This window comes from Phodopus roborovskii, unplaced genomic scaffold (assembly GCF_943737965.1).
Source record: "Phodopus roborovskii unplaced genomic scaffold, PHOROB, whole genome shotgun sequence".
Classification (NCBI taxonomy): Eukaryota; Metazoa; Chordata; class Mammalia; order Rodentia; family Cricetidae; genus Phodopus; species Phodopus roborovskii.
The window spans coordinates 10,968,469-10,982,579 of NW_026126408.1; the positions used below are offsets into that span (position 1 = coordinate 10,968,469).

Sequence of the window (14,111 nt, forward strand, 5' to 3'; positions counted from 1 at the left end):
ATGATCTCAGGGAATAAAATAGATAAAAAAAAAATCATATATTTACTGATGACAAATCATAATTTTTCTAAGACAATTATTTTTCTGAGACAATTTTATGTGTAATAAAGACATACCATTTATTAAAGACCAAGGCAGTTTTGTTCACTAATGAGATAAATATCTACTTTTTCATAAAGAACTAAATCTTAGGCTGGAGGGATGGCTTAGTAGTTAAGAACAAAAAGTGGAGAACTGGGTTCAATTCCCACCACCCATATGGCATTTTCTAACTGTCTGTAACTCCAGTTCTAGGTGATTTGACACCCTCTTCTAACCTCCACAGGTACCACAGAACACATTGCACATATGTTCATACAGGCAAACACACACACATAAAATAAAACAAATCAATTTTTAAGAAAAGATTAAATAAAGAATGAAATCCTGGTTGAGTGTTTGATACTACAGGATGCAGGGCATTTTTCAGAATGGGTCAATATTTTGAATTTCTTTTTTAGTTGTCAGTGTTGAGAAAGCTGCTCCAAATAAATGTGTAATACAAAATGGCAAAAGCACATTTAAGACCATTTCAGAAATTACTAGAAATTCTAACCCAATCTTAAGCCAAATTCATTTAACTATCTTTTTAAAATCAAAGTTGAAGGAGCTGTAAAGAGGAGTCAACAGTCCAGAGCATTCACTCCTCTCCCCAAAGACTCGAGTTTGGTTTGCAGTACCCACATCAGATGGCTCACAGATGTTCTGGAGAACTGGACACTCTCTGCTGGCCTCAGTGGACACACACACACACACACACACACACACACACACACACACACACACACACACACACACACGGGGGGGGGATAAACATAAAAAAATAAATCTTTTTTTATAACCAAGTCCATTTAAATGAAAACAAACATTTATAGACAATATTTGGGAATTTGGGCGTCGTTCTTCCCAAACTACTTCCTGTTAGTAAGGAGCGCTGTCATGGGGGAGTCTAAGAAGATGCAGAAATCCTGGCTGTAGTCTGCAAGGCTGCTTTGTCCAACTGTTTTGAAAAAAAAAAAATAAATCTTAAAGATATTTCAAGTCAGCCACTTAAAAAGCCATTTTCAAATCATCTTTTCTAATACTACAACCCAAAAATAATACACATTTGAGACTTAAATGTTAAAAAATACCAGTCGAAAAATACTTTCTTCATTTTCATAATTAATTCTATTCTCTAAGAGCAGAACGTTCATGTGTTCACTCCATTACTGTGAACCATAGCATGTGATGGTATGAATCTGAGGTGAGGTGTTTTGAACATCACTATTAGCATTTTGTGTGTGCAGGCACATTTAGTGCATAGTGTGTTTAGAACTAAAGCTACAGACGCATCCTGAGATGCAACATGCATGAGCACTATCAGAAACACTTCAGACACGCTGTTTAATTTCAAATTAATGTTTGGTTCTTGAATGTACAGAAATATTTGACTGTTGCCAAATTTTATGTGGTTCCCACATTCAGTTATATGAACCCAGATGAGTTGCTAGCCGCAGTTTGAGCATTTGGAGTGTAGATACTTGTGTCAACCAATTTCAAATTTTCTGTTAGCTCTGATAGGCATTCACTGCTGCCTAAAGCCTATTAGATGTGACCGTTTGTCTTTAGGTCCAGCATCCCAGCACTTCGTGGGAGTCTTGAAAATTTCCCTACAAGAAAATCTTCCAAGCATGTGTTCCATCCAATGTGGCTCCCTTCTTTGAACAACAGTCAGTTCTACAATTTGAGTCTGCTTTGATCACTTTCCAGTGTCTTCAAACAGTTATTTTTCTATTTTTTCCACAGTTTATAATCCTTATCTGTGAATAGATTAGTACAGTACAAGAGGATCCATTATTGCTGGAACCAGAGTTCAGCTCATTTTAAACATAAAAGCATGTAAACTTTAACAAGATATTTGAAAGTAAAATGTTATAATAATTTTAATACATAGAAAGAATATTATATAAATTGGAAGAATGAAATAGCTGAAAATTTGAAAAATTATAATTTATAAGTAATGCAAAAGATAAACATGCAATAATGCTGCCAGAAATGATTTTTTTAAGGCTCTCAGTGGTCGCTCAGAAGTTGAGCAGAATGTAATTATGTGTGTCGTTAGTGGCAAGCTGTCTCAGATAACATCACTAGGAAGGTTTTCCTTGTAAATTCAGATCCTCATCCACTGTGTTTTGGAAATACTTTTCCATTTGACTTGAAAATTTTCATTTCTCTTGTATTGCTGACCTTTATTATTTCTTAAAGAATAAAATTGCAATCTAACCTCCCATTTGTTTTTTTCTTATTTATTTTAGTTGTTGGTGTAATTGACCTTAAATGAGGTGAGAGCAAATCGACTAAGCCATCTCTGGACAACACTGTATTACTCCATTCCCCCCAGAAACTGCCCTCTGGAGCACTTGATTTGACCATATCTACTTTCAGGACTCATTATGAACAAGGAAGTCTCCCAGGTAGGGAAGATTTTAAGAACTTTGTCACTATAAATGTGTAGAGGGAAAACAATTACTTATTGGGTACTTTTTTTTTTTTTTTTTCGGTGGAAGTACGTTCTTGGTCTGGGAAGCTTAGGATTATTGTTAAGTAAGTGCTACTGTTCCTAAGTGGAAATGTTGGCTAATAAGCAGTATGTTCAGAATAAACAATGAGTTTATGAGATAAAGCTAAGACTATCAATTGAACAAACAAGTCTACAGATCTTCTATAACAAGCAATATAGTTAACAGCAGAATATTGTTCTTGCAGCAGTGAAAATAATGTTTATGTGAGATTGGTATTAATTTGCTTCACAATAATAATGTTTCCTATATATTTGTGTCTGGTAACATCATGACTTAAATGTACATAGTAAATATATAAATACAGTAAAATTTAGTATAAAAAGTAAGTAAAGATTCTGAATGAGCTGTTTCCAATGAAGATATATGGAGACCAGGAAGAATGTAAGAAGACACTCAGAATCACTAGCAATTAAGGAAGCATAAATCAAAGCCCTAGTGAGAAGCCATTATACCCACTGGGATGGATTTTTACAGAGAACTGCTTTTAACAAGAATATAGAATTGGAATCCTCATGTATTTTCACCTTAAATTTAACATTTTCCCAGAAAGTTAGTTACTATATGGCATAGCAGTTCCATTCCCAGTTTTACACTCAAGATAATTAAAGTTTGTATATAACATTCATAAAAAATGTTATTGAAAATGCCCAGGAGTAGAAATAACTTAAATGTTCACTGACTAATGAATGGATAAGTAGAATAAAACAACAGGATTTTATTCAGCCATGGAAGGCAGTGGATGTTCTAAAGTCCCCATCCTTTGTTGGCACTTGAGAAATGTTTCAGTGGCTGTAGAGGATGTGAGGTGCCTGACAAGAGGACTCCAGTTTGGGAAACATTTCTTTATAGAAGTTAGCCAGTGTAGGAGTACTGCATCAGAGGATGTGTTTGGGGTCTTTGGCTCTTGGTGTGTCACCGTATCTTGTATGTTTCTGTCCTCCCTGTCTACTGGGCATTCTAAAGCATGTTCCTGGAGTTGTTTGTTAGCTAATTATGTTGGTCTTTAAAATTATCAATTTTATGCTCAATCTGAGAGACCACTGACAAATTTCTCACATAGAAAAATTAACTGAATCTAAGAGAACTGTCTCCTTTACTTTCACCTATTTAGTTTAGTCAGGTATATTTGGCCAGAGATAGATGTTTTCTGGTTACAGAAATGACTGTTTAGAAATTGCATGAGACTAGGTATAATTTAGCAACTCTTAAAAAACAACAGGGTCCTTTTACTTAGACACGTTGTTTTCTTAAAAATGATAAGCAAATTGGCTTTGTTAACAACCAAATATAAAGTCAGTCCACATACAACAGCTCTGATAGCTTGTCCCCACTGGAGGCTTTTCTTGCACTGTGTGTTGTGTTTTATAGATACAGAACAGTTAGTACAGGAATCATACCATCAAGTTATTGGGGATTCTTCTGTGACTGAGTACTGGTTCTCATTTTTGTAGGGCACCTACCTGACTGCTACTGAATTGTCTGCTGTCTCCACTCCATTTCAGAACAATTTAGCAAATATTTAACTTGGGAATCTTGTCTTAGGCCCATTTTAATAAATACATCTAAATGTATTTATTTGTTATTGTGTGAAAATGAAGTAGTATCTTTACTTCTATGATATTGTTGTATTAGTTATGATCACACCTGTCTTAGCTGATAATCTCCATCTAAGTACAAGCCAGGCCAAGCCCTGCTTAGCTTTCTACAGCAGATGAGATGGGGGCGTTGAGGGCGGTGTGGCTGTCACATAACAGATAAAGATGTTAACAAGGGCATTGTTCTTCTCTTGGCTTGTGTGAGGCCTTATCTGGCTCTGCCTCCTGTTGTCCTCTGACTTCACATCCTGTTCTTCCATCCCTAGTTCCAGCCACAGTTCATTGCTGTTTCTCAAAAGAAAAAGAAGGGTTATGTTCTGCCTTCATCTTTCTGTTTGTTGCCATGCTCCCACTTCTCCCCCCCCCCCAGCTCACCTTCCCACCTGCCATGCTAGCTCCCTTCATACCCACAGCACTAAACCTCTATTTCTGCCTCCTTTTTCTCCAGAGCACTTACTAGCTTCTTAAACATGCCATGTACATTACTTTTAAAAGTTATCATTTACATCCCTCAAAATGAAAAGAAACTATCAGAATAATGATTCTACAAATTGTATTCATAGCTGGATATCTGGGACCTAAAAGAGGTTACTGTATGCACAGAGTTCAATGAACATTAGATGCTCACTTAAACTGAATTGCTCCCCACACCACACTAAGGTCAATTTAAAAGTTTTTGCCTAATGTTACCTTTGCTAGAAACATAGCATGTAGCTAAGAATTTTATTTAGATTTTTATTGAGGATAAAACTAACATTAACATATATAATGCATTTTTGCATATACAAATTATATATTGCATAGTTTGTTTCTATATAAATCATATGTTGTCTTAGGGTTTTTATTGCTGTGAAGAGACACCATTACCATAGCAACTCTTATAAAGAAAACATTTAATTTGGGCTGGACGGGCATTTACTCATTCATTCACCAAATTTTGCATTGCTCAGACACACTAGGGTGAATTGTGAAACTGTGTAATATGAGGACAAGGAGACCTATGATTAATGAGAATTTAGTGGAGAGTTTTAGGCATGCTCAGACTTGCCTTTAGTAGGTAATATAGTGGCTCTGCAGTGCATCATTTAAGAAAGACAAAATTGGAAACAGGAGACCATTTGGAGAACTATTTCTGTAGTTCAATAGATGATGACCTGAGCTCTATATGATGGCAAAGGAAAATATGAAGGAGAGAGAGATTTAGGAAATGAAAACAGATCCTGATGTGGTCTTGCATGTAGAACACAAGACAAGAGACTAAAATGGCTCAAAGCTTTAAAAAAAATACATGAGGAACAAATATGTTTAAAGAGACATTATATACTTCAATCAAGGACTGGCAGGTAATGGTTAAACTGAAAATTAAATGAGGATTATATGCTTCTTTTTTGATCATGCTTCATTAGGGAGATCCAGTTAACTTTTATGAAAAAAAAATAATGACTTAGAAATTGCATCAGGGCAAGAATCCTTTTGCTACTGTTTATGTGACAGATCAGAAGTAGAACGAGGGTGAATAGAACTAGGAAGCAAGAAAAAAAAAGATCTTACATTAATCTAGAATCCTTGAGATATTTGGTTCCAAGCTAGTGTCATTGTTATATCTGAAACTGAAGACAGTATAAAATCTCTTAGGAAACAATTATCAAGAAATGGATAACAATTATAAATGATAAATAAACAAGAAAAAAGAATGAAAATAATTGCAAGATTGCAATCCTAGCCTCGTGTGGTGGGGCAAGCCTGTAATCTCAGCACTTTGGAGAGGAAAATAGGAGGGTTGGGGCTTTGAGGCAAGCCTGGGCTGCATCATTAATCCCAGGCAATCTTGAACTGCATTATAACAAAACCCTATTTAAAGAACAAAGAACACTTTGAATGTTGGGTAATTTCAAAAACTATACTTTTAATATGGAGAAATTAGAAACACCCCCTTTTGTCAACGTGAAGTAATCTCGTGATTAAATTTTTAGGGATTGTTTATAAAGTGAGAAGATGGCAACAGTCTTTAGTCTTCAAAAGAGAGCTAGAAAGAATGAATGTTAGAACTAGAAAGGGTTAAGTCTGTGTGAACTGTTGCCATAGTTTTCACAAGTTCTTTAAGTGTTCCCAGCTTGACTGTTGACATACAGTGCTATAGTGTTTAATAACCAAGGCTTAAGGAAGAGCTTCAGTGTTCCCATTTCATGTTTCCTCTCCTTTAGTGAGGGAACATGGGGTAAAAGATAGGGTAGTATTTAGCACTGTTGAAATCTGAGAGGAGTGACAACTCCACTGTCAAGGATAGGATTGAGTTTCCTTAGGATTCTGGAGAGCAGTGATCGATGAGGACAGGTCAGTTACTGGCACATGTGAACACCTAGCTGACGTGCTAGGGGGAGTGACTGTGTTCTCTGACATCCATACTGAGATCCTAACATAGACTAAACACTTGATCTTGGTCTCTAAATAATATAGACACAAAGTTAGGAGTATGGAATTTAAAGTGGAAAAGTACAATTCAAAATTTAGTTTGAGCTTATCACTTTAACTTTAATCATATGTATATTGTTCATTTTTCTACCAGTATAAAATCTCCAGCTTCATGAGTCAAATTATCTTAAGCCTTTTTTGCAATGTAAGATCTGTTTAGGTCTGTTCTGTGGTTCTTTTGTTTAGAAGCAACAGGGGCTTTCCCTGCCTGAATTTGTTTAGAGGTCATGAGAGGTTTGTTTTTCTTACCCTTCTTGTCTAGGTGTGAAGTTTGTCAACATGAGTAGCCTTGGGGATAGTTCATCTGACCCTGCGAACCCAGACTCACATAAGAGAAAAGGATCGCCATGTGACACACTGGCATCAAGGTAGGAATGCACTTCTGCCTCTGGCAGACCTTTTATGTCATCTCCAACACTTTGGAGCTTTGTTCCCTCTACTCCACGATGAGCGGTCGCCTGCTTTCTGCTTACTTGAAATATTCTGTGCCCCTGCACCAGTCTTTGCATATGCTTCTCTTTCCATCCAACTTGCATCCTCTTTATTATCACGATTAATCTGTAGGTATATTGCAGATGCTGTGTTACTCATTACTTCCTTAAAGGGAGGCTGCTTGTCCTCCCACAACTGCTTGATCAACGCCCCCACACACAGTTTTTTGTTAGGTGGGTTAGTTTTTGTTCCCCCTCTCCCGCAAGACAGGGTTTTTCTGTGGAGCCCTGACTGTCCTGGGACTTGCTTTGTAAGCCAGGCTGGCCTTGAACTCAGAGATCCACCTGCGTCTGTCTCCTGAGTACTGGAACTAAAGGTGTGTGTCACCAACACCCTGATCCCCTTTTCATAAATGTGTCTTAAACATCTTTATGGCTTTGATTCATAATTTCAGGCTGTTGCTAGAGTTGCTCAGTGCATGAATTCTTAGTTTCTTTGCTAGACTGTAGGCTTGCCATATAGCATATAGTAAGAGATGTTATGTTTATTCACCATTGTATCCCTAATTCATAGTGCAATACATAGCTTTTAACTAGGAAGGACAATAAACCCTGCCAGATGAATAAATAAGTCTATTGAACATCTTTACATGCTATCTTCTAAGAAGGAATTGTTACAATATTTATTTTAAAAATAATTATTTGTGGCATTAACTACTTGCTGTGTGTGTGTGTTTTAAATATGACTACATTAAGGGGTAGAAAGAAATTTAGTGCTAAGGGAACCCTAAAAGTGCCAGCCAGGTAAAGAAGGAACCTCTCTCAGAGTAAAAGCATTTTCTCAGCTGACAAGAGAACAGTGAAGATGTTAGGCCATTTGACTTCTCGGAGCTAGATTAAGGTTTTTCCAGTTTCTATACTCCTGACATTTTGAACCAGAAAATCTTCTGCTGTGGAGGCCTTCCTGTATATTGTAGGGTACTTAGCACTGTTACTGCTTGTACACCTAAATGCCAATAGTGTCTTAACTGTAATAAAGATTATCTGTAAATATTCCCAGATGTTCCCCCCAGGGGCAAGGAAAGCAGACTCACCCCAAATGATGAGGCTGTCTCCAGAGGAAAGCTGCAGCAGCCCTTCAGCTGTTGATCACCTGCTTTTTCCTCAGGGGGAAAGAAGAAGACAGGGATGGGAGGAGAGGAGAGAGGGGAAACTGCGATCAGGATGTAAAATAAATAAATTATTCAATTAGAAAAAGAATGTTAGTGCTAGAGGCTGGAAAAAGAAAGGTGACCCTTCCTCACAGGAGAGCAGTCACCTTCATTACTCAAACACACATGTCCAGCTGCTAGGACAGATGTTCATGCCAAGATATGAACCAGATGTGTGTTGTCAAAGTTAGTGCATTGTTAATTTATACATAGAAATTCAGTCTTCTTAAAGGAAAACTTAAGAATAAATAAAGTGAGGCTGGAGAGGTGGCTTAGAGGTTAAGAGCAGTGGCTGCTCTTCCAGAGGTCCTGAGTTCAATTCCCAGCAACCACATTATGGCTCACTACCATCCATAATAAGATCTGGTACCCTTTTCTGGGCTGCAGGCATACATACAGGCAGAACACTGTATATATAATAAATAAGTCTTTTTTAAAAAAAAGAAAAAAAACAACTTAGTTCTTAAAAAAAGAATAAATAACATGATTGTCTTTTGCATTTGCTTTCTCATTTGAAGCTACGTATAATGGCCATATAAAATTGATACTATGTTCCTATATTAATATTTTGTTAGTTATATTTGCATTTTTCCATTTTTATAATTTATTTGTTGTTGTTTTGGGCAAAGTTTTATTCTTTAGTCCATACTATCCTTGAACTTGGACAAGTCCTCCTCTATCAACTTAGGGGAGCTGGGATTCTAGGCATGCACCATCCTGCCCATATTGTACTTTCCAAGTGAGTTATTAATGAATATGAGTGCTAACAGCTGTGGGCATACATAACATTTCTGTCTACTGTGCTAAATAATCACCTTTTTGTAATAATTTATCTGTAAATCATCTTTGTTTTTGTTTTATGTGTAGGTGTATCTATACATAATAACATCATTACAAATACCATAACTTTGATGTATTCTTTTTCTCTTCTTTGGATGTTTTGAGATAATTTTCCTAATGTCTGCTTGAAGGATATTTGAAAGCACTAACTCTCCCAGGTTTATATGTATGGGCTTCAGTTTTAATAAAGCATTATCTTTGATATGGAAAATCAGAAATGTATTAATTTTAAACTGCTTGTGTATTAATGCCACCTTGCAATGCTTCCTTTGGTCTTATTATTGTATGCTGTCTCCCCAAACAGACTGAACTCATTAATCATAAAGAGCATCTGTTAGGCCTCACAAGGTATTGCCAGCCCTGTGGTAGAGCCAAGTAGCACTGTCTCAAGAGTCCTAGACAGAAAGACTTCTCTGTTAATTTTCTATGGTGAAGTAGCTTGTATCTCTCTCCAATCCCTCATTTGTTCTAAGAAAATGAAGATTAAAATGCTACTTTTAAATGGTTAGCTGTGCTTTGTCCTTCTTTAACATTTCCAGGTTAACTCAACAAGTGTTTATTAAATGCTAACTGTTCAGCCAGCACCATCTGTGTGCTATTGTAAGGATATAAATGAAGTGAGAGACAGGTCTTATATCTTCAAGGAGCTTGCAGATCTGGCCATGCCATTAATTCTTCTTAAATCCTTTTGGGTTCCCTATTTTCTAAAAAATAAATCATTGTAATTAAAGTCATACTTTATGGCATTTATTGAGCTAAAAGGACATGCCAAGAACTTAGCAATGAATTTTATATGCTTTATCTTTTTTAATTCTTATAAATCCTAGGAGGTCATTAATGTCATTATCCCATCAGATGAGGAGATTGAAGTAGAGAGGTTAAATTGCTGTTCCCTTGTCAGGGGTTGGATAGCTAGTCAGTGACCAGAAGTGACAGCCTGTGCTCCTGAGTAGTGTTCCATCTACACTGCACCAAGACAGGTGACATCGCTATGATCCAGCCCACACTTCCTCCTGTCCATATACTTCTGAGGTGGATAGGTTTTGAACTTCATATTGCCACTCTCAATTTATACAGTGGATAAAGCCTAGTTAGATTTCTAGACAATAAGATCTCCCTACCTCTCACTTGTGCTGTTCTTTCTCTGGGTTTAGATGACCTGTTTTCTTTCACTTCCTTTCAAGTGGGAGCTATGTCATTTTTACTCCAGGATGCTTAGGAAATATCACATGATTGTCAGTTATATGATAAATTTATGAATGCTCATTGGGTTTGCTAGTACATTCATTAAGGAAAGACACAGCAATCCTCCATATCCATTGGATCAAAGTATTCTGGAGGAAAAAAAATGGCATCTATGACAAACATGTATTAATGCTGTTGCATGGTGTAATTGCCTAAATATAGGATGACAACTACTTATGTAGCGTTTGTATTGTGTTAAGTTTTGTAAGTAATAACAGAGATGATTTTCAGCATGGGGAATCTGCACTGTATGCAACTAATATGCCATTTTACAAATACTCAGATTTTGGTATCCACTAGGATCCTGTAACTGGTACCATATAAGATTGTGAGGCCAGCTGTATTTATGAGAATTTAGCTCAGAATAGCATTAACTGGCATGTCTGCCACATAAAAAAGGTAATAAAGTAGTTTAGCAAATGAATAAATTTGCTCTAAAATAGTAAAGGAAGCCTTCTAAGATAGAGTTTTTATACTCTCTATGCCTTCAGTTTTGACCGTGAACAAGTCTGCTGTCTTTTTTTTTTTCTATGTAATTATTGGCTGCTTCATTTAAAGATGATTTTTATTTCCCTACTCTAAAGCTTATCATTTTACTGACATCTGCTATTCCTCACTATTATAGTTTCTTGTTCCATCCCATTTATATATTGGATTTTTAAAAAAAAAACAAAACAAAACAAAAAACTCTGTAATGGCTTCAGGTATTTCAGTAGTACTCAAAACTTAATGGCAAAAACATGTTTGGCAGCTGAAGCCATACCTGTAATCTCGGCACTCTCAAGGTAGATGGAGGTTGATGGCAGTTCAAGAATAGTCTGGACTGTATAATGAGAATTTTTCTCAAAATAAAACCAACAAAGAAAAAATATCTGGGTGTCCTACTAAGTAAATCTAAACTGATTACTCCTATTGGAATTTAGTCCTATAAGTTTAAACAGCTCCTGCTCGATACTGAATCTACTAAATGTGTCTGTTATCTTCGTGGTTCACTAAGGTAAAATCCCATGTCCTCAAATACTATTGTGTTACAGATAAACCCTTGTGAATATGAAAATATGTTCCTCATTTGTGCTTTGCTTCGGTGCCTCAGAGTGAAGTTTGTCGAGATACCTTGCTGTCTTCTGTTTAAGTTATTAAGATAGAGTTTTATTAAACAAAGTGGAAATAATTCCTCAATAATGAAAGATTTAACAGATAAAGACAGAATGTGTGGTTGTTAGAGTTTTACATTTGATTGTGTTTGGGGCCATGTACCATTTGTAGTACTTTGTTTTATAGCAAATGCAGTAAGTTAGCTGACTAGGTTCTACCAGCTCACTGTGTTGCATAAGTGCATTTATTTTTAAAATCTTTCAAATCCTTAAGAAAAGTAAAGGGATTTAACTGTTGTTGACTGTAAGGTTTTTAAAAACTGACTTTTCTCTCTATTCACCTCTATTTTCCTACCACTTTTATGTGCAGCCAAATGATTTTAACTGTTTGTAAAACAAAGCTTGTCATGAGCAAGCTTTCCTATTTTATTTGGATAATGGGAAGTTTCAGAGTAGTTTCGCATCTTTTAATGCATTTCAGAAAACAAATTGCTGGTGACTTGGCGAAATAAATTATGGGTAAACATTGAACAGTAATCTTTCCATATATTCAGCAGACTAGTTTGACTGACATTACCCCATGTTCTTTCTGTTTGCTTTAAGCAGGCTGTGTTTGATTTTTTTCAGAATTGACAACTATGTGTAGCTCTTATTTTCTGTTATATCTGGAAGAAGCTATATACCATTGTTCTCTACTATTCACTTTTTAAGATGGTACTTTTGACCAATTTCTTTTTCATAAGGAGCAACTAATGCTCATGTCAGAATAAGAATGAAGTCCTTATCAGGTTCCTCAATACAGTTCATCTGAGCTATTCATTCAGATTCTCTTTCAAACATACAGTAGCCCCAAGTATAAGAAGCAGATTTGCTGTTTGTCTTGTTCCTTTAATATCTGTTAGCCATTTGTTATTTGAAAGTATTTGAGTATATACATCATTGACAAAACCCACCTGTCATAACAGTCATTCTCTTTATATGTTTTAGCCAGAGTTATTTTGTGTACTGGGGTATTTTATAGTACCTGAGTTTTAGATGTGATTTTAATTTGATTTTTAAATCTGGTTTTATATTTTAAGCAAAAACAAGATTTCTTTCAAATGTGTGAACATTAATATGTTTGGTCAGAGAAGAAAATAACATTATGAACACATGCTAACCAGATTGTTCTTTTGTGTGTGTATAACAGCACTGAGAAGAGGCGCAGGGAGCAGGAAAATAAGTATTTAGAAGAACTAGCTGAGTTACTGTCTGCCAACATCAGTGACATTGACAGCTTGAGTGTAAAACCAGATAAATGCAAGATTTTGAAGAAAACAGTAGATCAGATTCAGCTAATGAAGAGAATGGAGCAAGGTAAAAGTCCATGTTCTCAGTTGTTATGATATTTGTGACATATCCTACTCTTCCATCAAGAGCCCTCATTGCATCATAATTTTATTAAAGAAATATTTTTGTTTAGATGAGCCTTCTCTTGGTATTATAAAGTGGCTTATTAAATTAACTTGAAAGCTAGTGAAATAATTGGAGTGGGAGGCTTTGGAGCCCAGTGTAATAGGGCCTTGAAGCAGGAGTCACAAGTTGTGGGGTGGGACCTAAGGCCTTGGCATAGAGCTAATGTACAGTAATTCCTTGATGAAATCTCTCTGGCCTGTCTGAGGAAGCTTGCCTTTGTCTGAGCTCGAAAAAGAGGAAATGGTTCTCTGGGGGTGGGGGTGGGGAGGGATCCCACTGTGTTTTTTAAGGTTCACATTTATAGCACCCATACTTACCAGGAACCCTACACTACTAATCCCCTGGATTGCCTACTAGAAACAAAGGTAAAGCACTTTGAGAGAACACGTCTCCTCATGGAGTGCTATAGAATTTTCAGGTGAGTGTGCTGACACTTCACATTGTGTTTGAGGAAAGCTGTGGTGAGTAGGAGCACAGCCCCCAATGTCTGTCTTTGAGTTAACAACAGTGTGGGGAGATTACAGACAGCTACTATTTAAAATGGCTCAAGGCCCATGATTTACAGATTTTAGAAACTGCAGAGCAGTCCAGGGACAACTGATTTAGCAAAGAGGAGAAAGTGTGCTGGAGGCCTACCCCAGCACCTTCATTCTTATGTCTGAGACCAGAAATGATGGGATTTTTCAAAGGAAACTGAGCAGTCCCTGGGATGCTGAGGCAGGAGAATCTTGAGTCTAAGTCGGCCTGTACTACATAGGAGGACCCTGTCTCAACAAGAAAGGGAGCGGGAGGGAGCCAGGGGAAGGAGAAGAGAGGAGGTGGGGGAAATGCACACTCATACAGGCCCAGCACACTCCGTATAGAATGGTCACACCAGTGACAATTCCAGTGATAATGTTAAAATGCCAAAAAGAAAAAAAAACATAGAGAGATCTCAAGCAAAATGGGGTAGTTTTAGAACAGGTTCTAAGTAACATTGGAATTAAGATTTCCAGACAGAATTATGAATGGAAAATAGGAATCTTCTGTTTTAGACCCTTTTCAGAGACTGCCATCAGAGACCTAGTAGTAATCACAGAAACAAAGATGTAGGCCCTTACCTCAGGGAAACAAATCCAAATACAGAACAGGAAAAGGAGACACAGACAGTACTTTTGTGTAGACA

The 14,111-nt window shown here is 36.7% G+C and overlaps 1 protein-coding gene across 7 annotated transcripts in view; it reads left to right on the forward strand.

The window, feature by feature from the left end:
- Positions 1–14,111, forward strand: part of Ncoa1 (nuclear receptor coactivator 1) — a 204,918-nt gene that overhangs the window by 111,640 nt on the left and 79,167 nt on the right. For all 7 annotated transcript variants that reach the window (XM_051181712.1, XM_051181717.1, XM_051181715.1 and 4 more), the window contains 3 exons: positions 2,337–2,495; positions 6,933–7,038; positions 12,681–12,847. In XM_051181712.1, coding sequence (XP_051037669.1) covers positions 6,950–7,038; positions 12,681–12,847 — 256 coding nt within the window. In that variant the 5' untranslated portion in view covers positions 2,337–2,495; positions 6,933–6,949. The remainder of the gene's footprint in view (positions 1–2,336; positions 2,496–6,932; positions 7,039–12,680; positions 12,848–14,111) is intronic.